Genomic DNA, 24,136 nt, shown 5'->3' with positions numbered 1-24,136 from the left:
CCAATGTAAAAGGAAAACAAAACATCAAAACGCTATATAAGTAAATGCAATAGGGAGGAATAATGCATAACAAAAGCATATTGTTGCTGTTGGGCAGAAACCTTTTATCAGCTGTCCAAACAAAACAAATGAGAAAAAGGTCCTCAAATATTTATCAAGACACAGAGATATCAACAGTGTTTTTTTTCTGAAAGCTATGGCACATATGCGGTGGTGGAGTATGCAAATAAGGAAAGCATTGCCTCATCACATGAAGATACTGTAGTCCCCAGTGTCAATGGAGTCCATGGTGCCTTTTAAATCCAGGCTGCTGTCCCTGAGGAGTTTAGGCCCTGTAGACCCAGAAAACAGTGAGGCAGGCCTACAGTTTCAGCCACAGACCACCATCCCAATCAACCAGCTCGTACAGAAACTGTCTGGAGGGGAGAGTATAGGCCAACAGATTGGCGCTGTGCCAGGAGAGCTCCTGGGTGCTCCAGCAGGCAGAGACCAAGGCGCCTCAAGCGGCGGGTTCCGCTAAGGTCACCCCGTGGGTACTGGCCACCCTTCTTCTTCCCTCCCAGATAGGGATCAAAGGTCGCAAGACAAGGAAGAGGGGGCCGGGTAGCGAAATAATCAAGAGCCTTCTGGACTCCCTGACGAAACAAAAATGAACCAAAGAAGACTTAGGGTAGGCGGAGGTATTTTCAGTCCTTTCTGGAGATGCGGAAAAACCTCTGTGTCCTGCTGTTTTTCTTTTGTTCGTCGCAGTTCGTTAAATATGGAACAATATAATTATAACTAGAACCAGGAGACCTGGTACTGCCAGACCCCTAGTGGTTGAAATCTGAATGGCCGGGCTTCGCATGACGTGTGTCCCTTCTATGTCCCTTCTATGACGAAAGAGGGACAGACTTTTTTGGCTGGGGCCGGGGGACAAAGTGACATACCATGTATGGAGAAAAGAGATGCAAAGCCTCATGTAAGCCCCGACCCCTTGGGTCTGGCAAAAACTAGAAAATGTGCTCCTCAGAGCACAGGTCTCCGCCAGGCGAGTACTGTTCCTGATTAATCCTGTCTTACCTATTTATATTACATATTGTGATGTCACGTGAAGCTTGACCAATGTTAGCTTGGCTGAGACGGACACACACACAAGACGTAAAACATACTCGGCCTGGCGGAGACAATAATAATTTGTATTGTGAAAGTTACTTGTATTGTGAAGTAACTTTTCTAGTTTAATAATAGAAGACAATGGTTGTTGGATCGGGGTGAACCCTTGCCCAAATATGGAGTCATAAGTCATAGACAGGTCACAGGCTGTGCCGCTCAGCAATTGGCTGCAGTCTTAATACGTATACTTAAGTCCAATAAAGGGTCAAAGTCCTTCTAACTGTATTTTCAACCAATTAGACCTATATTCTATTCTATTTATATTTCACAGGATCATTGTGGCTCCCATTTGGAGCTTGTCTTATTTAGCCACACTGTTAAGGGACTATTGAGATTGCAGCCAATCACTGAGCAGCACTCTTCAGTATGTAAGATTGCAGCCAATCGCTAAACGCACTTTAAAGTATTAATTGTATAGTTTATTAAATAATTACATACAGTACATTCATGATGTTTGATTACTTGTGCAGGCCTATTTTTACATTTAAGGACTGAACATAAAAATAAATGTAAAAAGCCTATAAACATTCCCTGTTCTCTTAATACAATTTGAGGAAGTTTTGACTACTTTTAATTTCCTTATTTTTCTCTCGCAGGTTCATCGTTGAGCTATGTGAGTTTAAGAAAACAGTTGTTACATCACCCTTATAGCTATCGGAACAAACATCGAGCAGAGAGCTCTGACAGTAGAAGGTGCAGCCATGGAGGAAGTGAGAGTATTTCCACTGACCTGTGCTGTTCAGAACTATGCATGGGGGAAGGTTGGGCTCGACAGTCAAGTAGCCAAACTGGTTGTTGGTGGGGACCCTCTGGCTGTCATAGAAGATGGCAAACCCTATGCAGAGCTCTGGATGGGTGCTCACCCTAACGGTGATGCCCAGATCAAAGACAGCAGAATATCCCAGAGGACCCTTGGAGAGTGGATTACCCAGAACCCTGCCTGTCTGGGGTCAAAGGTCAAAGACATCTTTCAGGGCAAGCTTCCTTTCCTTTTCAAGGTTCTGTCCATCAACACAGCCCTGTCCATACAGGCACATCCCAATAGGGAGATGGCTGCTCGGCTCCATGCTCAATTTCCGGAACATTACCCAGACACCAACCACAAACCAGAAATGGTCATTGCTCTCACCCACTTCCAGGGGCTCTGTGGCTTCAGGCCTGTAGAGGAGATCATGGGTTTCCTGACATCTGTCCCAGAGTTTTGTGCGCTGGTTGGGAGTAAGACGGCGGAGGAGCTGCAGTGCAGCGTGGGCGATGCAGTCCGTACGGGCGGAGCCCTGAAGAAGTGCTTCACGAGGATGATGAACTGTGAGACGAAAGTGTTTGTCGACCAACTGAACATGCTGGTGAAGAGAGTCACCGAAGACTCCGCGGCGGGACGCGATACATCCAGTAGCAACGGAGAGCTTTTGCTCCGCCTCCACTCCCAGTTTCCCGGTGACATTGGATGTTTCTCCATCTACTTCCTGAATCACATAGTGCTAGAACCCGGCCAGGCCATGTTCCTCGGAGCCAATGAACCCCATGCCTACCTGTGTGGTGATTGTATAGAGTGCATGGCATGTTCAGACAACACAGTCCGAGCTGGCCTGACGCCCAAATATAGGGATGTCAACACGCTGTGTGAGATGTTGAACTACAGTCCTGCTCCAGTCAGTTCCAAGATCTTCCCCTCTGCCCAGGATCCCTCCGACCCCTGTGTGACCCTCTATGACCCCCCCATACCAGACTTCACTGTCATGAAGATACAGGTACCAGCATTGGTCAAGCAGTACACTGTGGCCCCACTGGACTGCGCCGGTATCCTCCTGGTCATCGAGGGCAACGCCACAGCAACCTTGGTCGCAGGCCACTCTGACGTCACTCTATGCCGTGGCACTGTCCTGTTTGTGTCGGCCAATGAGAGCGTCTCCCTGCACGTTACTTCCCAGTCAGGGATGACCATGTTCCGAGCCTGCTGCCTCTTGTAGAGAAACAAGTCAAGATGTTGAATCAAGTGAATTTCTCTCATATTTTACTCAAGCACTCACAGTCTGCTGATGAGGGTGACGAAGAAGGCCATGTGTCTACTAAAATGCATGTATTTATTTAATATACGTATATTAACAATCATCTCCATCATTGACAGGTTTGCATTGCTGCTACTGGTGTAATCGAATATAACAAACCTTATGCAGAGCTGTGGATGGATGCTCACCCTAAAGGTGCTGCTCAAGATCAAAGACAACAGAATATCCCAGATCTTGTTTCTGTCTGTCTACCTTGTCCCTTTTATGCCCATATATATACCTCCATATTTGTGCCAGCCGCTCGATGGCTGGCACAAACACATCATTTCCAAATGGAAATCTGGGGGCGACAATGTTGAAGACCATATTCAGGATACCCATAATATATGGAGCAGGCTGAGATACATATAAGGAGCAGGCTGAAATTCCCATATATGGATTTGGATGGGGCTAACACGTTCTGAGCTGGCATCATAGACGGTATACACCATATATGGACATAGGTACCACATGAACTCCATATATAGTTAAGTGAGGACGTGGTGACATCAGTGTTATGACGTGGCCGCAGAGAGAGATTATTTTTTGTTATTACAGTATAGTGCCTTTTTATGTATTTTAAACCACGTCTTTGCACAACTGCACAAATACTCAAGTAAAGCCACAGCCCACAGTCCCTACTGTGTGAACTGCGTCCTGCGTTTTTGCAGGTTACAAAATTATGGGAGAAAGGAGCGGCTTGGCAAAGTGTTTTCAAAAGCTTGATGTGGAAAATATGGCTGCAGTACATGTTATTAAGGCAATGATGATTTAGGTTTCAGTAACGCTCTGCATGTTCTACATGTAATACAATTCAAAGAGACCAAGGGCCGAGATGATTACAGAAACAGCACACTGTTTAAAATCAGCGGCTCCGCTTTTGTCACAAACAACAGCACTGAACGATTTAAGACTCCTCTCCCTTGGTGGGATAAGTCGGCGACTCTTCAATGTCACAGGCCAACTGTCTGCCAAGGTTCCTCCTCGACCAAAACCAAGGGAGAGAGTCGAGATTCCAGGACTAGAGAAGATAACATACGGGGAAAAGATGCATTATGTACCGGGACTCGCTAAGCCTGTTTACCCTAAATGGGAGAGAGACTATAAGGACCCACTGCGTTACAATTCACCCCCGCTTCATGATATGCCACTTTTTGAAGAAAAAACATGCTACGTCTTCAACCAGAGGTCTAGCATACTGGAAGGCGTGCGTCAGGCTTTGTGGTTGACCAAGGCCAAGCTCACCGCTGGCCTGCCCCCTCAACTCCTGTCGTTGGCCCAAACTCCAGCCAATCAGATCCCAGATCAGGATGAACGTGTGCAGGATGTCATCAGACGTGCTCGTTTCTGGGACACGACAGAGGCAAGGCCGAGGAAACACAAATATTGTTACACCCTGCTCAATAACCTGCTCCATCTGTGTGGTATACTACAATCCAGACACCCAGCCCTGGGCAAGAGGATGCCAGCAGAGAATTACACACTGAGTGCTACATGGGAAAGAGGTGAAGATTTGTTCCAGGTGAGGGGTAGGAATGGTGTGCTGCTGAACAGCATGGCCCCCATCCCAGCACTCGCTGGGAAACAGGAAGTGCAGAGCACAACCGAACATGTTCTGGAAATGTTATTCCCCATCTCTCCAGCTATTGATTTACAGAAAATATATGCGTATAAGAGAGAGAATTACACAGGTTTCAAAGATGATTACCCTTACCCCCATGCCCATACACTTTACTTTCTGGAGATGGGGGAGGTTATACCTAGGTTGCATCCACCACAGCTCAGAGCCAAGATGATCATGTTTGCCTATGGAAACGCTTTGGCACGTGCACACAAATTGTATGGGCCTCAGCCTCTGAGCATATTGGACCATCCTATAACTGTGCAAGCTGTCGGGACCAACGGTAGACAATTCGAATTTGTCGTCTTCCAACTGAACACTACTGATCTCCGTGACAACCAGGGCATTAAGAACCAGGTGTGGCTGGATGAGAACAATCTGCTCTATGACTATGCAAAGGTGCGCCCGCTCATCAGGAAGAAAGAGGTGCAGGTACCAGCTGGCCTATCAGGATACCAGCCTGAAACATTCAGCAAATTCTTAGCTCTCTACCTCCATGGAGCTGTTTGAGACTGCATCATACCTGACTGATTGTGTATGTGCGTGCTGCATGCATGGGTGTGTAGACTTACACAGCCGTATGACAGTGACTGCTTTCAACCTCCCAGGTCTTTTCCTTTGAGCTTAGAATGTGTCCATAACTATCTTCATTGCTTGCTAAACGTACAGTGATCTGTAAACTGTGGTGGGGGAGGCACCTCTGTCCCTGGGCAACATGGATTATCTGTGTTACGAAGGCTTTCACATCATCTAGTTTGTCTAACAGGTCACTATTCTTGAGTCAAAATTGTCATGGTTATTACATCCATGTCATAGACTCCATAATACAGTTATCTCCTAGACCTAGATCTCCATATATGCAGCTGACTGATGCATCTATGTCTGACATCGTAGACTCCATATTCGGACATGGCTGACTTATGGGATTTTACTACATCGACTTGAACACATAGTTGTTGGTCTATGTGGGAACATCCTAAATTGGCTGTATACGCACCTACACAGACTGATCTGTGTTTGACTAGGGAGAACGTATCCGGCAAACGTACTATCCCCTTCTGGTGTAGTAAAATCACCAGAGGGGATAGTGATGTTTCTCCCCTACATTACTCTCTCTACATGTTCTCTCCAGGAGACATCATTAACACAATGTGTTAACTTTCACTCATACGTAGATGATACAATTATACATAACCGTAGAACCACACAACACAAATGCAACAAGCTCCATCACCTCCTGCATCAAAATAACAGATTAGATGAATGCAAACCCACTAAGAGCGGCTTCACACTATGGTCCCGGGTGCGCACCCCGGACCACATGGCAGATGTTGTGGTAGTGTGAACGTAGAGAACCGTTCCCCGTAACGCATCATCGTACCGTACCCGAAACCACCTTGGGAGGTAGTCTCGGGTCCGATTGCTGCGGAGTCGGGAACGGAACGTTGCAGTGTGAATCCATCCGTACCAAGAGAAGGAAGTGGACTGCTAATCATATATCATTTATATATTTTTATACATATTATATAGACGCATTATTTTAGCTGGGTTATACCTTCTCATAGTTATACTTGAATGTTGACAAGAAATAATAATCCCGCTAGTGTTTGAGTAGCGCGAGCCGTGAAAAATAATAAACAAAAAACACATGTGTGGCGAACGTATTTATAAGGATAAATACACCAAGGATTAGTCCGTGACATCACTGCTAAAATACCAAGGATGCGTCCGTGACGCCAATATCATATTAACAGACGACGTTACATTTCGAGGTTTCAAAGACCAGTGCACACACTGCTTTGGTTGTGTATTGTTGATCTGTTGTTATTATAACTCAAGACAACGTCAGGAACACAGTCAAACTATATTATTCACTCTAGAGTGACTTTTCTTCTGTGAATGACATTCTCTCTCCCAAAGCCCCATAGTCCACAGCGCCCCCATGAGGCACATATTTACCATTACTGTTAAATGAAATGGTCTCGAGTCTTGGCCAGTGTGAATGCTGGCCAGCCAAGCGTACTCGGGAACGGTTTGATTCAAACGGACCCAGTCTGAAGCACGTGTAACTCATACTCAACTCAGATCTCCATTTTACATCTCAAATCAATAAAATAACAAAATCTAACTCAAAAACAGAAAAGGTACGAACGACCCTTCCTGTCACAACCAAATGCAAAAAAAATAATCCATGCCTTCATCACTATTCACTAGTCGCTTAGACAGCTGTAATGGCCAGACTACATACAACTCTGTTGCTAGACTATTAACCCCCCTTTGTCCATTTCAGCGACACACCAGTCCTGTCCACTCTCCCCTACTCCCGGTCTACCATAAAATATATGTCTGCTCATGGTTTGCAAAGCATTCATGGCTAGGCCCTGCATTACAGACTTTCAATTGCCATACACTCCATAGAGCGCTCGGATCCTCCACATCAGGCCACAAAAGAAAATAGGAGAGGCAGCATTTTCAAACTATGCATCAAAACTGTGGAATTTACTTCCTGGGGAAGTCAGAGAGGCTAACTTCACCGAAAGTTTTAAACACAAATTTTTTTTTTTGGGCTAGAACTTGGCTTTCTAACTGTTAACATTAAAGGCCTATGACATTAAAGAATCAATGTTTACGTTTTTTAATCTCTTAATTCACTGTAGATACATGCAGTATCTGCCCTCAATGACAAAAACGTTTTTTTTGTTAGCTGGCATTGAAATCAACAAAATCAGGCTAGATTAGCTAATATTTTGATGACGTAAACTTGGGGATTTGGGTGTAGGCCAATGAAATTATATATATTTGTATTTTTTATTATATATTTATTTACTCTAATATCAAGCAGAGCATCAGCCCCTCCCTTCTCGATGGTATGATATTCTTACTTGTTTGTCTGTGTATATAACACATACTGTACTGTATATCCCCTATCGAATCTCTTAGTTACTGTACACCAACATCATTCATGTGAAGCAGTTTGTTTACGCTTGTTTATTGCTATTGTAATTTTGCACTGTGGGTCTCTGAGGATGAAAGCAAGCCCCTCTGACCAGGCACATACTGTAGCTCGGTCCCTGCGAGGAGGAACACTCGGACACAGCGAGGCGGAATACTCGCCCCGCTTGTTTCCATCCCCTGAGAACAGTCGGCACTCGGCCATACATATTAGTGAGGCAGAGAATGGCACTGTTGGAAGGCATTTTGCCTTGTCCCTTTTATGCCAATATATGGAGATCCCTGGTCATCAGTATATGCCCATATGTGAGCATGCCCCCTTTGTGCCCAAGTCTACCTGTCTCACCCATATATGGAGATCTCTGTATCTGTCAGTCCTTGTCCCCTTTATGGAGATCGCTGATGTTATCAGTATAATGTTACAGGGAAATTGGAGAACCAGGGAAATTGGAGAAGGAGCACTCGTTTTCACCGCCCCCCAAGTAATTCTGTAGAAACAACACTAGAGGGAGCCACGAGCCAGGCTTCCCAACTAAAGTGCACACACATATTTGGCCGCGACCACACACACACACATGCGCGCACGCACACGCGCGCACGCTTTCAATTTGGTTTATTGAAAGCAGGACTGTTAAGATACTTTTATTGTGTTCTGACTTTTGTTTTAGTTTCTCCCTGACACACACACACACACACACACACACACACACACACACACACACACACACACACACACACACACACACACACACACACACACACACACACACAGTGATCCATGAAAAGAACTATTCTGTCCCTATCGGTTCACAACTCGGACGGCGCTGATTCGACTAGCATCGGCCGGTCAGCGCGGGCACTCGCGCCTGGAGGCACGCCTCCTCGGCCTCAAGCTCTGCTGAGTCGGCGCGCCTCCGTCATGGACAATAACTATTATCATGTGTGCGTGTGAACGCGTGTTCAGCGTTCCCCTAGCGTAGCTTCCTGGTTGCTACGTGGGGGGGAACAACAAAAGACAGGTCCGCGTCGCATCAAAGCCCCGCCTCGCCCCGAAGCCCTGTGCCTAAAAACGGGCGCTCTGTCTTCAATCTCCCTGGTTCTCCAATCTCCCTGTGAAATATACACACGTCGCGCCGACAATCCGACTGATATGACCATATATGGATATCTCTGTATCTTGATTGAAACCTTTATTTAAAAAAAAATTATTTAAAAAATCAACAATACAGGCACATACAGGTATAAAACACAGAAACAACAAAATATAACATAATTATAACATAACATAACAGAACATTTGTAAGTTAACAAGACCAGGAGACCTGGTTCTGCCAGACCCCTAGTGGCTGAAATCTGAATGGCTGGGTAGGAAAAGAGGGACAGACCGACCGACAAAGCCTCCTGTAGGCCGACCCCCTGGGTCTGGCAAAAAACAATTACATGTTGAGGTAGGGAGATTTAAGAGCAGGTGATTAAATTGTCCATAGGATATTGGGGCATTAATTTTTAGCGTGAGTGTTCTATGAAATAGGAGCATCAAAGCAGAAAGAAGATTTCCCCAGTTCAGACTGAACAGGTGGAACCTCATCTGTCTGTCCGTGTCCATTTTATGCCCATATATGGGGATACCCCCTTTTGTGCCCATATAGGAGCTAATTGATTAGTTTGTGCCTGATGCCATGACGACACATTGAAGTTAGATAACACACTTCATATTTGGGCGTTGCTTCATTGGGAACTCCTTATATGGTTATGGATGAGGCATTGTGAGGTGGTGGTGGTCTCAAGACAATTTTAATATAGGATACACAGATTTACAAATAAAAGACACAATTATGTTGAGGGTACTTCCTCATTTTCCTTATCTGTTTGATGCAAGAGGCTAACTCAGAGCGGAGCTCATACTGTCACTGATAACTTTGTCCCATTGGCTACTGCAAATGCCAATCAATCTGTGATATGGCCCACCCTGATAGGGACCATATGACAGTATCAAATAAGATTTTTTTCTGGTCATGTCATAGTTCTGTTCTGTTAAAGGAGAATTCCGGACAAATTAAGTGTTATCTTTCATGTCTCGTTACTCACCTTTTAAACCCCCTCCGTTGTCATAATGGGAGCGCGTGGGTTAGTGAAGTTCGTCTATTATAACCGATGCAATGTTATTTTTTTCTCTACTACGATTCATTGTAGAGTCTCATGATAGTCAAACATGCGCTGAAAATTCCTGCGAGCCTGCCGTTAATGGCGAACGATTTAACACTGGTTGCTTGTTTCCAGAATCTGGCAACACGAGTTGCCAGGTTCTGGAAAGAAACAAGCATCCAGTGTTAAATCGTTTAAAGGGGGTTTAAAAAATGACGACAGGGGAATATATGGAAAAAAATAACGCCACTTTTTACGTCGCTAGGTGAGTAACGAGACATGAAAGATAACACTTAATTTGTCCGGAATTCTCCTTTAAGTTAAAAGTGACTGAAAAGCATTGCTTGTGTATTCTTCTGTCTGATCTAACATATTTGATACTGCCATAAGTTCCGCTGTCTGCCAGGAATTAGTTTGTGGCCAATGTTGCATCACTTTAGTTTTTAGTAAACAGCCACTTACCCCTGAAAAATGTTCAGTAAATAAAACTCAAATAAAACAGTTTTCTTTATTTCAGATATTGGTGAATTGTCCCCCAGAGTAGACTTTCATGTCCTATATCAGGTAATATTGACACATCAACATTACAGCGTCCCAGAATTTCATGCCATGTTTTGACATCACATTTTAAATAAACTTTGTCTTTCCTGCCCCGTCTTTATCACCACGACCAAGGACATTATGTTTTTTGCCCCCAGTCCATATATTTTATCCGCAGCTTCCTCATGTCCTGACGGCTGCACCCGACTACTGACACAGACCTAGTTGGGTAGAAACCCTGGGCTTGGCTTGAACACTCCCCTCAACTATTCCCGCCACACTGCTGTCTGACCACTCGCCCATGCCTTGCAAATGTTTTTAATTGTGTTTTAAAAGTTTTTAATTACTTTAGTTTTAATCAATGTAGCGTCTACATGATCAGCACTATGCCCGTGGGACAGTTTGTCCGCTGACAGCCAGTCGGCTGCCTGCGTTTCAAAATGACAAGGAATCTTCTTCCTGTCAGAATGGCGTTATCTATTCAAGAAGGCATTGAGTGTTTTCAGAGCACAGGGAGTCATTGGTGCCTCAGCGCTGCCTTGCATCTCTGATCCTGCAGGACACGGCTGTGATGAGCGCTGCTCCCTTCCCACTGCCATCCTCTGAGTGCAGCAGGGTGACTTCGCACTGTGGTGCCAAATTTCCAACTGTCTCCTGCATGATGCTGGAGAAATGTGGATGTAGTTTGTAGAGGGTTCCGTCCACTCCCACAGTGATGTGGAGACGCTCCAGGTGACGGTTCTGTCGGATCTTGTCCACGACAGCAGCGAGGCCTGCGCCGCACAGCTGGGCTGCACGCCGTGACACCACACTGCACACCTCCTTCACCAGAATGCTGTCATCACAGGTGGAGTTGGTGAGGCCCAAGTGTTGCAGGATAGAGCGTACCTGCCGCAGTGCCAGTCGGTCACTTTCAATCTGTGACAGGAACTTGGTCTCAAAGATGCCTGGAGTATTGAGGCGCTCAGACAGCCTGCCTCTAAATAGCAGACCTTTGGCAGTGAACTCCAGCAGCACGTTCCTGACGATCTCCCCCAGGTACAACCCGCTGATCATCTTCTCATACCTCTGTATCCCCGGGTGGGTCGAGGTGTCGTCCACGGCGTGGTCGAACTTGGTACGGAATTCATCAAGTTCCCCATGGTCTCCAAATGCGCCCCACTCCATGTTGACACACATTTTCCCCTCCTCACCTTCCACCAACTCTACATTCTCCATCTCTTCCATGTAGCAGGTGTTGGTGCCTGTTCCTATAATGAGTCCCACTTCACACAGAGGATCCTCAAAGGCGCAAGTCATCATTGTCCCCACCGTGTCATTCACCAATGCCACCACATCTAATTTAAGCTCATCTGTGCGGTGGATGGCATCCTTTAACAGTGTCACTACATCCTTCCCCTCACAGCCACTAGCTTTGAAACCCTTTGTCCATCTCAGCAAAATGCCCTGATCCAGTTCCTTTTGTTGACAGGGGAAGGAGAATACAAAGCCAAGAGGTAAGGACGCGCCTTTCATTCCCATATATGCCAGAAAGTCAGCAATGCAATGTACAATGTGGTCGAAAAGCTCCTCCCCTGTGCCCTGCATGATGTCTTGGGGGATGTCGTAGATCTTTTTGTGCATCTGTACATTACGCCTCTTGCCACTTCGCACGCGCACCAGGAGCACACGGAAGTTGGTGCCACCAAGGTCCAGAGCCAAGAAGTCACCGCTTTCTGTTCCATCTGGTGTGGCCCGGACATAGGTGGGCAGCATCTTGACACTGGCTACCTGGTGGGTTTCCTTGGCCAGACCCTGCAACATCTCTTCACCCATCCTCCGCTTCACATCCAGCAGCTGCTCATGGCTAAGTCGCAACTCGTCCAGGATGCACTGACGCTCTGCATGCTGCTTGGCCAGGCGATAGGCCACTGCTGTCACCATGGCTGCTCCCTTTCCACTGCCATCCTCTGAACGTAGGAAGCGCACACCACAGTCTGGCATCAGCTGCCGCACCATCTTGTGGAGCCTTTTCGCAAACTGTGGATGTTTTTTGTAGACAGACCCGTCCACCCCGATGGTGCTGCCGAGCGTCTCTTCTGCCTTGTTGTCCCTGATCTGCTGTAGCACGGCTACCAGTGTGGCAGCGCAGAGGTGGGCGGCCCTTGTCGAGACAATCTGACACACCCTCTGGGTGGCTAGGCAATCCTCAGCTGATGGCTCCAGACCCAGGCCGCGGAGCACCGTCTCAGCACTCACCAGACCCTCCTTGTCCTTGTCGTTTTCAATGGCTGAGACATTGCTGGTGTGGAATTGTCCAGTGGTGAGAAGGTCTGGTGTTATCTGTCCCTGGAATAGCAGCTTTTCCTTAGCCATCTTCACCAGGATCAGTCGCACAAGCTCCCCCATGTATAGACCACTGATCATCTTCTCAAACAGCTGCTTGCCAGGGTTTAGGGAGCCGGCATCTATCTCCCGGTCAAAGTCAGTGCGCAGGTCCTCTAAGGTACCATCATCTCCAAAAGCTCCCCATTCCATGTTGACGCACATCCGGCCCTCATCACCCTCCACCATCTCCAGGTTGCGCATTTCCTCCATGTAGCAGGCATTGGTGCCTGTTCCTACAATCAGGCCAATCTCACACTGATGGTCCTCATAGCCACAAGTCATCATTGTGCCCACTGTGTCGTTAATCACAGCCACTATGTCAACGAAGAAGTCCCCTCGTTTCTTGATGGCTTTCCTCAGGAGACTGACCACATCCTTCCCTTCTACACCACTCGCCTTGAAGCCTTTGGTCCATGATACCAGAATACTCTCATCCAACTTGTTCTGCTGGCAAGGGAAAGAGAACGTGAAACCCAGTGGAAGAATTTTCTCTCTCATGCCCATCTTATCCAGGAACTCATACAGGCAATCAGCTATGTGGTCGAACAACTCTGAGCCGCATCCTCTCATAAGGTGTTCTGGAATATCGTAGATCTGATCTTTCATTTTCACCACCTGCTTGCCATTTGACCACACGTTGACCAGCAGCACACGGAAGTTAGACCCACCGAGGTCCAGGGCCAAGAAATCACCGTTCTCCGTTCCATCAGGAATTGAACGCACATACGTGGGCATCATCTTGACAGCTGCGATAGAGTTTGTGTCACTGCACAGGCCCTTCTCCATCTCTCGTCGGAACCTCGACGACATGTCCATCAGGGTCTCATCAGACAGCCGCAAGTGGTACAGATATTTGTCCACTTTTTGTACTTGGTCTTGATTAAGTTGCGTGAAGGCGTACGCCAACAGATGCGAGGCTATCATTTTCTTCTGTGATGAGTTACGTCCCTCTCCTTGAGTGACTGAGATATATAACTGAAAAACAGCTTTGGGATATAACCCTGCTTTACTAGTTGAGACAAGACCCGCTGCAGTGATGTTCGTTTAGAACGTAACCAAGATGTCGTTGCTGGTGAATCTAGAGACAGTCTCTCGTTGGTGCTAGCGTAAGCACGAAGCAGTCAACTGATAAAGCTGAAGAGATGTTACAGTTCCGTATGTCTTCTATATGAACAGTGACAGAGCAATCCAAAATGAAAACTGTGACTGTGCCTGTCCTTTTTATACGGTGCCTAGCGAGATGTCTGTGTCATCCTGATGATGTCATGATGACTCAGCCATAAACCACATATAGAGTTCTCACTACAGCTACGCCCAAATATGGTGTATGTCATCTAATCTAACTGTCAGTATGATGTCAGCCTCAAATGACTCAGCTGGCTCCATATATGGAGCTCCAAGTCAACCATGTCCATATATGGAGTTACGGGTCGACCACCAGTTCTAAGTCAAGTCGATGGCAGAGTTCACACCAACTATTTACTATAAGAACAGGTTCGGAACATCTCCTACGTTGCACCGCCAATCTGACTGATATGCCCATATATGGAGATCTCTGTATCTGTCAGTCCTTGTCCCTTTTATGCCCATTATATGGAGATCTCTGTATCTGTCAGTCCATGTCCCTTTTATGCCCATATATGGAGATCCCTGATGTCATCATATATGCCCATATATGGGCATACTGATATGCTCATATATGGAGATGCAAAGTTTTCTGTTTTTGATATGGGTGCATACTCACTCTGAACTTCATGAGTGCTGAAGGTAGCCTGTAAGACCATTCTCATTAACAGAGCAGATTAGCCTACTACAGTGGTCCCCAGATGACAGTGAAATGTCAATTTAAAGGAGAATTCCGGACATTTTAAGTGTTATCTTTGATGTGTCGTTACTCACCTACCGACGTAAACAGTGGCATTGTTTATTTCCAGATATTCCCCTGTCGTCATATTTTCAACCTCCTCCGTTGTCATAATGGGAGCGCGTGTCATAGGGAAATTCGTCTATTATAACCGATGCAAAGTTATTTTTTTCTCTACTACTACTCATTGTGGAGTCTGATGATAGTCAAACATGCAGTGAAAGTTCCTGAGAGGCTACCGCTAATGACGAACGAGCTAACGCTAGTTGCTTGTTTCTCAACATGGCAACACCAAGTTGCCAGGTTCTGGGAGAGAAACAAGCAACTAGCGTTAGCTCGTTCGTCATTAGCGGTAGCCTCTCAGGAACTTTCACTGCATGTTTGACTATCATCAGACTCCACAATGAGTAGTAGTAGAGAAAAAAATAACTTTGCATCGGTTATAATAGACGAATTTCCCTATGACACGCGCTCCCATTATGACAACGGAGGAGGTTGAAAATATGACGACAGGGGAATATCTGGAAATAAACAATGCCACTGTTTACGTCGGTAGGTGAGTAACGACACATCAAAGATAACACTTAAAATGTCCGGAATTCTCCTTTAAGGACTTTTAAGACTTTTTAATACCTCAAAAAAGAAAGAACAAAAAGAAAAAAGACCATTACAGCATCAAAAGTAATCAACAAACTATACTATAAAAACTGGTCAAACATTGGCCAAATGGTCAAATAAGAAAGAGGCAAAAATTGTGAAAATAGCTGATCTACAAGTTCACAACTTCCTACAACTCCTACAGTTCCAAGTGCTTGTCAGGGTGGGGGGGTCCCCAGTTCAAATATGGTTATTTTGGGGGGTCACAACCTGAAAAGGTTGAGAACCACTACCCTACTGTATCTCTTTACTCATGCTGCACTGCTTGGTCTATGGTCTTTGACCTGCGTTCCACGTTCTGGTTGTCTGCATGGCTGTGGGTGAGACAGCCTGTTCCCTCAAATGATCAGGTTGAACCCCCTCCCCTGTGTTGTTTCAACCTCCAGGCTGCACAGGGTGAACTCTGGTGTGGACTGGGACAATGCGACAGTTTTTTAATTGATTGATTGATTGATTGATTGATTGATTGATTGATTGAATACTTTATTAGTCAGAAATGTAAACAGCACGTGGTAGCCTACAGTCAGACATTCTAGGCTAAAAGGATAACACAAAAAAGTCCTGAGGACTTTCCATTGTGGTTATATCCTATTATGTGTTCAATTCATCAACATAGAATTAAAACCCCACAATAATACATGTCATCAACAAATACAAAACACATAATTATGTAAAGGAGGAAAAGGGAAAACGGCGGCAGTGAATGACACCTCCTTTCGATGGTAGGCCTATTTACATTTTCCTCTGTGGTCTCCGAGTCCCGAGACGGCCGAGAGATGTTTTTTCAGGCCAATTTAGAAAGAAACCAGTGATTCACAGCTTTTAATGGATGGTGACAGTAGGTCTGTTAGGGTGAAAAGATTGATTCATGATTTTATTTCTTGGTGTATTACTATAGAAAAGTGTCTAGAAATTTAGAGAATCTTCTGGTGGTTAGTTAGTTTGCAAAAACGGTAGCCTTATAAGCAATGATTATTGCACTTTTGTTGTTTAATTTTTAAGGAATCAATAATTGAATACATTTGTGCAATTATAATATATTATAGTGTTCCAGTCAGCTGTTTGCTGCCACCATGTGGTCATTTTGGGACATTGTATGGTCTGGGTTTCCTGTAACCTTGGTAACCATGTACACACTGAAGAACGCTCTGCAGTATGGATGGAGTCCGTGTGACAAAAGTTGAACAAATGACAGTTAATTACATCGGAGCTCCACAACGGTGAACAAGGTTTGTTTCTCATGCATCGGTAGGCATAGGCATAGGCAGTGGTTTTCGATGAATTGAGTGCAAAGGACCCCAATGGAAACAAGCCATAGTGCGTTCTTGGGTTTAAAATCCTCTTAACAGACCTTGTATTGAACTGTACTTCCCTGTGCTTGTCTTTTCAAACTGCTAATAAAGTATTCAATTAAATTCAAAGTGGTGTAAAGTAACTAAGTGCATGTACTCAAGTACTGTACTTAAGTACAATTTTGAGGTATTTGTTTTTACTTTAGGAGTATTTCCAATTTGCAATACTTTTACTTCTACTGCACTACATCTCTGAGGAAATATATTGAGTACTTTTACTTTTGGTACTTAAGTAAATTTTGATGCCAACACCTTTGTCCTTTTACTCAAGTACATTTTAAATACCAGACTTTACTTGTAACTGAGTATTTCTACATTGCGGTATTGATACTTTTACTTAAGTAAAAAAAAAAATGCAGTACTTTTTCCACCACTGCAGATAGTTGTGCCCAGTCTGCTGCTGCCTCTGTCAGATGAATGATGGCTACAGTGCTCGCCCAGTCCAACTACATCTTCGGCTTACGGGCAGGTGTGACCAATAACCTGTGTTTCCTCGACGAGCAAACGGTGGTCTTCCCCTGTGGGAACAACTGTGTGCGCTACAACATCGACCAGAGATGGCAGACATTTATTCCAGGTATAGACACTTGTTTTCTATAACATCTGTACCTCAACTCTATGCTATTGCTATAGCAACCATGACAAGCGTTTTTGAAAGATAATGATTACCGTGACATTTTAGAGCAAGTGCAATATTAAGTGCAATGTTTAGAGTGCCGTAGAGAAGTGCAATAGTTTTTGAAGTAAGTGGGGTTGTTAAGTTGATTGAATGCTTAACAGTACCTGTTGTGTGTTTCCAGCATAATTGGGCTGGACCATAGTTAGGATGGCAGGGGGGGGGGGGGGTGTGATGCGGTTTTGGTAATTGCTAATGATATTTAGGTTGTACTGAGAAGGAATTATTACATGTGTAGTTAATTAAGCTTTTAATATAACGTGTGGGTTTATGTATTTATTGTATGTTTATTTATGTATATGTTCTAATCTAGATAGAAAACACCCCTTGACATGGTGCAGTACAGAGCTGCCAGTTAACATAAGATAAGAGATGTGAGTGGAGAGCCAATCATCACCTTACCAAGGATGCTGTAGAGTAGGTCCATTTGTGTCATTATTGTCTTTGGTGATGAATAAATACACCTCTGGGTTAAACCCTACTCAAGGCCTCTGTACTGCTTCCAGCCGCAAGTCAGGCATTACAATGAAAAACAATTATTTTTAGTCCCCCCACCGGCACCTACTGTAGTTTAAAGCTGTATTCACTGTAAAACACTTCTGGGGTATCATCTAATCAGCCTTTTGGGTGCACAAGAGGCAGTTTTTAATTAGCTTGATTCAATATGTAGCTACTTAATATTCATTTAATCAGACATGCGCCCCTCCTATTCAACTTCAAACTCCACTTTAACCACGTTAGACTAATTGAAAATGCATATCCCATGGTTCTGGTGACTAATGATGTATTTTTAATGTATGGGGAGTCATTTTTTTTATTATGTTAATATCTTCTGTGTAATGTTGCATCAAGTCCATGAAATCCACAAAATTCATGCATAACTAATTGGAAAATGTGTGTGTGTGTGTGTGTGTGTGTGTGTGTGTGTGTGTGTGTGTGTGTGTGTGTGTGTGTGTGTGTGTGTGTGGGGGGGGGGGGCATGTAATGAAATGAATATGATATCTACATGTTGAGTCAACCATCACACATCCATAGCCTCAATTTGCAAACCTCAATCCCTCAAGATTTAAAAGATCTCTTATGTGTGCTGAATAATGTTTTCCTTTGCTATCCGTTTGAGGCTTTTGTTTTTCATGGTGTTCTTTCCAGGCACAGAGAAGAGCCAGGGCATGGAGGCCCTCGCCATCAGCGCCAACCGGCGTTACCTGGCTGTGTCCGAGCGTGGCGAGAGAGCCACCATCACTGTGTACGACCTGCAGCACGAACAGGGCAGAAAGAGGAAGGTGCTGAGCGGAGGAGACCTTCCCGTGGAAGAGTTTGTGTGCATGGCTTTCTCCCCCGACTCCAAGTACCTGATCGGGCAGGCGGGGGGCCCGGATTGGACGCTCATCCTCTGGCTGTGGGAGAAACAGAGAGTCGTGGCGACAGTCAAGACCACCAGCTCCATCTGTCCTGTGACACAGGTATGGATGGCAGGTGTAATTGTTCCAAACATACGGGAATACACTCTCACACTGTAGATCAGGGGTCTTCAACAGGGGGTCCGGGACCCCTAGGGGGTCCTCAGAGCTACTATAGGGGGTCCGCCAAATCTTTGAGTGATAGGATTTAGTTTTTTTTACATTAACCACTTGAACCCTAGAATTCCTTTTCTGAGGGGAACATTAGCCGAAAATAGCAGATCTACCTCGCAGCGCGAGGCGTTGAGAGCTTGTAGATCTGCTATTTTTGGCAAAGAGGCTATAGGTGTAGAGGGAAAAAAGAGCAGACTAAGTAAAAAAATCACACCCTGTGTGAAGTGGGCGGTGTCTTGCTAGCTAATCACAATACTGAATGGAGTCAACCAATCATGTACAAAAAATAAATACATTTATTGAAACACTCTTTATGATGGAAGAAACCATAACTTAAAAAAAACAAACTTATGTTTTTTTTAAAGTTATGGTTTCTTATATAGGGCTATGCACATGTGTCATGTGACACTGGCCAATCACAGTCCTGAATAGACTGTGATTGGCCAATCACGGTGCAGGGTTAGGCGGGGTACATTTTTGGCCAATCACAGCGCAGGATTTGTTGTACAAATATCCAAACCTCACTTATAGGGGCGGTTTCACCGCCCAAAAAAACTTTAATCTGAGACACAATTTTATACAATATAGAGTAGGGGGTCCCTGCTTCATCTCTCTCTCAGCTAGGGGGTCCTTGGCCTGAAAACGTTGAAGACCCCTGCTGTAGATGCATATGGACACGCACACGCATGCACTCGCACTCGCACACACTCACACGCACACTGGCATTTCTATGCTTGTGAGGACAGTGATGGTTGAGGATGGCTTTTTTTGCTCTCGGTTGGTGCAGTGGTAAAGTACCTGCCCACCACCGTATAGAGTCTAGGGGTTCAAATCCACCGCGGTGCATCCGGCTTTGTCGAGCGTCTATATGAACACAATTGGCCCCTATTCAGGTGAGGGAAGCCGAGCGGGGAGGGTGACATTTGTCACTGCTCGTATTGGGCTGGGGCTTGGGGAGTGTTGGACGGGAGAAGGAGTAGGACGCAGGTGCTACGTCCTCCCGTTGGGGGCTCCTCACTGGCAGTTGAGTCAGTAGAGTACAACAGCAGCGACAGCAAATGTGGGTGAGGAGGGATTCATTGGCAGAACGACTAAATTGGGGAGATTAAGGGGTAAATAAATTGAAGAAAACCGTTTTACCTTTTTTCTTGCCAATCAAGAATCATACAGGTTTTATTGGTCACTTCCTCATACAAGTACAACCAGCGAAATAGGTAGGGTGAACATGTCAGGGTGAATAGAGCAATATCTCTCCCTATTACGACCAACACGGGGGCTCCGCACGGGAGCGTGATTTCACCGGAATTGTTCACTCTGTACTGTACACAAGCGACTGTAGGAGTGACTCAGATAACACCTGTATTGTTGAATTTGCTGACAACACAGCTATTGTTGGTCTGATTGAGGATGATGAGATAAGCTACCGAAGAACAGTGGATGAGTTTACTAGTTGGTGCAAGTAACTTCCTTCAGTTGAGTATAAAAAAAACTAAGGAGGTTATATTTGATTTTAGGACTAGTACTCATGCACACCAGCAAATAGTCATTGATGGGGATGAGGTAGTGACTGTAGAGGAATACAAGTACTTGGGTACAACGACTGATTCCAAGCTGACATGGAATTCCACTGATGGCATCAATAATAAAGGTCAGCAGAGGCTGCATTTTATGCGCAGACTGAGACAGTATAACGTGGAAAAAAGTCTAATGGTGCTCTTTCATCGATCCTTAGTGGAGGGTGCACTAACTTTTTGTTTTGTTTCCTGGTGTGGCTCATTATCATTGGTTAATAAGAACAAACTCCATAAAATCATCAATGTATCCAGCAAGATAGCTGGTCTACGACTTGAGAGTATGACAGCAATGTATGAGACCCAGGTACTTAAGAGGGGGAAGCTATTGCTAGGGATAGAACTTAGGACGACGGTACACAGTACCAACATTGCAGGCTAGGGCTTCAAGATCATTTGTCCCCACTAGTATAGGACTTCTGAACAGGCCCCATCTCAGTTCTGTGCATAAAATGTAATGTGATGCCTCTTGAACCATGACCGGTAGCCTTTTCTATTTTCCTTTTGCACACCTACGAAGGCGACAGATGCGTAGAAGACGAGGGCCCCGACGTACTGAAAGAAAATAAGTCCCGCACACTGTCAAATGCAATTCAAAAAGTTGTAATGGGGATAACAACGTTTCGGTCTGTTAGACCTTCATCAGGTTCTTCATCTTTAAAAGATTTAAAAGATAACCTGTTTTGTTCTGTTTTGTTCATCAGGTTATCTAAGGTCTAACAGACTGAAACACTGTTATTCCCATTACAACTTCTTAAATTGCATTTGAAGACAATGTGCGGGACTTATTTTCTTTCAACGCTATTGACATACAAAATACATAATTGACATCAATATGGAAATAATACTGCAAGTATTAATACACCACTTAAATCATATCTATGTCAGGTCAGCTTCAATCCGTATGACAACACTCAGTTCTGTGTGAGCGGCGGTGGCGTGTTCAAGTTGTTCCGCCACGCAGAGGGCGCTCTGAAGCAGGGGAACTTCCCCAAGGTGGACGCCATCAACTTCCTGTGCCACGCCTGGATGACGGAGGAGCAGGTGATCGCCGGCACCGACACGGGCAGGCTGCTGGTGTTTGAGTCCGGTGACCCGCGCTGGGAGATTGACGTCACTGGCAAGCCACAGGATTCTGACAGGTCAGGGACTCAGGTCATGTCACGATCATGTATCCAGTGGTGTAAAGTAACTAAGTACATTTACTGAAGCACTGTACTTAAGTACAGTTTTGAGGTATTTTTGCCAGACCCAGGGGGTCGGCCTACAGGAGGCTTTGTCGGTCGTTTTTTTTCTAGTTTACTTTACTAACAGTTTTCAGTACTTTTACTTCTACTCCACTACATCTCAGAGGCAAATATTGTACTTGTACTCCACTACAATCATTTGAAAAGTTTAGTTACTAGTTACTTTGTAGATTTTGATTATTATTTTAAAACACACATTAACCACTTCAGCCCTATACATTTCGGCCATTTAAGATAGCCGATCTACAAGCTCACAATGCGTCGCGATGCGACACATTGTGAGCTTGTAGATCTGCATGATCTTTTCAAAACATTTTGATGCATTTTATACATTTGAAAACTTGTGAAACGGGGCATTCTGCACAATGAATACTTTCTACGTTTGGTACTATAAGTACATTTTCATGCCAATACTTTTGAACTTTTACTCAAGTAAATTTTGAATTCAGGACTTTTACTTGTAACAGTAGAGTGTTTCTACATTGCAGTATTGATACTTTTACTTAAGTAAAACATGTGAGTACTAATTCCACCACTGCATGTATCAATCTTGTGAAAGGTTATACAGGAATGCATCTCTCACCTCACTACACAGGCAAAGAGAGAGGAAGAAGATAACAGAAACCAAGGTGGAGGGCAGTGCCGCCGCACCCCGGGTCACTGCCATCCTGTCCTACTCCAAGGGCTTTGCCTGCTCTGCTGGTCCCGGCACTGTCTGTCTGTTTGAGAAGACTGAAGATAAGGACAACTACAGAAAGACCAGAGTGATCAGGGTAAATATATCAGTCTGTTTTCTAATGAGGAACCAAGGACTGACTTAAACAGTGGTATGAAGATACTCATGGTTCAAATATTACTCAACTACGGGTGACAGTTGCTGAGTCAATTTATTTCTACTTGAGTTAAAGTAGCCGCTGGAGTACCGGTACATGCTTTTATAAAAGTATTAAAAAGTACAAATTACATTTTCTTTTTAATATCAATGCATTGAAATATAGAACATTTCTAAAGTAAAAAAATTGTCAGAAATGTTATTTTTGTTATATGTTATGTATCAAAAATAGTGAAAATAGCTGATCGGCAAGCTCACAACATGTCGCAATGTGACGCGTTCAAAACTTTTGAAATATAGCTTAGGTGGTTCATTCATAATGTTTTTTTATTAGGCTATTGTTATTTTGGGTCCCAGCCGGGTCCCTTCCTAGGAAAATAGTGGAATCAAAAGTAAAATATTTGTCTTTGAAACGTAGTGGAGTGAAAGTCATAAGCTTCCAAAAAAAGAATACTCAAGTTAAGTACAGATACGGAGAGGTACAAGTACTCAAGTACGTGTACTTTGTTACTATACCCACCACTGTGTGTCAGATCCCAGAGGACCCTTGCAGCAGTGAGCCGTGGCGGGCGGTGGACCAGATGGTCGCCACCATGTGCATCAGCCCGTCAGAGGAGACCCTGGCCATCAGCACAGAGCGAGGTCAGCTCTACGGCGTCACGCTGTCCTCCGCCGAGATAAGCAAGGTAGAGGAGACCTGCAACTGTCTGCCACCACAACCATAATGACCACCACCACCAGCAGCACACATTTTCTGCTGCCTCTCCTCCACCACAGCAAAAATGTCTCCAGATGATGTCACTAGTCTTAACGGGAACGCATCTGTGTCATTTGAAGATTTCTTTGGCTATTAAAAAAGAGCAAATATTTTGTTCCAGGGTCCCCCAGAAAGAAAGATTTGAGTTACAAATGTTTGCTTTAAAAAGTATATATTCAAAGTTTTCCACAATTTTTTACAAATTTTTAATTTTCATCTACAAGCTCATAGCGTGTCGCTCTATGAGCTTGTATATCTGCTATTTTTTGAATAGCCAAAGAAATCTAAAAAGGACACAGATGCATTCCCGGTCTTAACGGTCTAAACTAGACCCCCCTTTCAGTCATTCAGTTGGCTTCCTTCTCTACTATTTCCACACCTTTGTACCATCCTTTTGTACTATGCATCCATCATTAATTCCCTCCATCTTTGCTTCCTTAATTCTTCGTTGTGTCCTTCCTTCGTCAGGTGTGTGTGCAAAACTGAGGCTTCTGGTTGAGCTCAGTGTTTTTGTTAGAGCTGACTCCTTATCAAAGTGTCTCTTTAGCCAAGATTCAGCAAAGTCTGAGTTAATTTCCTTTTGCCCTGACATGCACCTTTGAACATTGTCCACTAGGGGGAGCAAGCACATTTTGAGTTCCTGTCCCACTCCTTCCACTCCAAGCCCATCACTGGCTTGTCCATCTGTATCCGCAAACCCCTCATCGCCACCTGCTCACTGGACCGCTCTGTGCGAATATGGAATTTTGAGACCAAGTAAGAACCGGCACAAACTCCT

The 24,136-nt window shown here is 44.7% G+C and overlaps 4 protein-coding genes across 4 annotated transcripts in view; 3 read left to right on the top strand and 1 right to left on the bottom strand.

The window, feature by feature from the left end:
• Positions 1-1,856: 1,856 nt before the first annotated feature.
• LOC308093930 (mannose-6-phosphate isomerase-like) lies at positions 1,857-3,125 on the top strand (the record flags this gene model as incomplete). Its single annotated transcript, XM_080440336.1, has 1 exon — positions 1,857-3,125. The coding sequence occupies one exon, from the start codon at positions 1,857-1,859 to the stop codon at positions 3,123-3,125; it is 1,269 nt and encodes a 422-aa protein (XP_080296462.1).
• Positions 3,126-4,038: 913 nt separating this feature from the next.
• On the top strand, positions 4,039-5,334 carry LOC308093446 (large ribosomal subunit protein mL37-like; the record flags this gene model as incomplete). Its single annotated transcript, XM_080439784.1, has 1 exon — positions 4,039-5,334. One exon carries the CDS (start codon positions 4,039-4,041, stop codon positions 5,332-5,334), a length of 1,296 nt encoding a protein of 431 aa, XP_080295910.1.
• A 5,655-nt stretch (positions 5,335-10,989) lies between these two features.
• Positions 10,990-13,752, bottom strand: LOC308094040 (hexokinase-2-like; the record flags this gene model as incomplete). Its single annotated transcript, XM_080440483.1, has 1 exon — positions 10,990-13,752. One exon carries the CDS (start codon positions 13,750-13,752, stop codon positions 10,990-10,992), a length of 2,763 nt encoding a protein of 920 aa, XP_080296609.1.
• A 3,366-nt stretch (positions 13,753-17,118) lies between these two features.
• Positions 17,119-24,136, top strand: part of cfap57 (cilia and flagella associated protein 57) — a gene marked incomplete at both ends in the record, with an annotated part of 33,811 nt that continues 26,793 nt past the window's right edge. Inside the window, 6 exons of the mRNA XM_080439783.1 lie at positions 17,119-17,278; positions 18,527-18,840; positions 21,411-21,664; positions 22,365-22,542; positions 23,135-23,287; positions 23,975-24,114. Coding sequence (XP_080295909.1) covers positions 17,119-17,278; positions 18,527-18,840; positions 21,411-21,664; positions 22,365-22,542; positions 23,135-23,287; positions 23,975-24,114 — 1,199 coding nt within the window. The remainder of the gene's footprint in view (positions 17,279-18,526; positions 18,841-21,410; positions 21,665-22,364; positions 22,543-23,134; positions 23,288-23,974; positions 24,115-24,136) is intronic.

The sequence above is a fragment of the Gymnoscopelus braueri genome (genome assembly GCF_963280865.1).
Source record: "Gymnoscopelus braueri genome assembly, chromosome: 10".
NCBI classification, from domain to species: domain Eukaryota; kingdom Metazoa; phylum Chordata; class Actinopteri; order Myctophiformes; family Myctophidae; genus Gymnoscopelus; species Gymnoscopelus braueri.
This window is presented reverse-complemented; position numbering and strand designations above follow the sequence as displayed.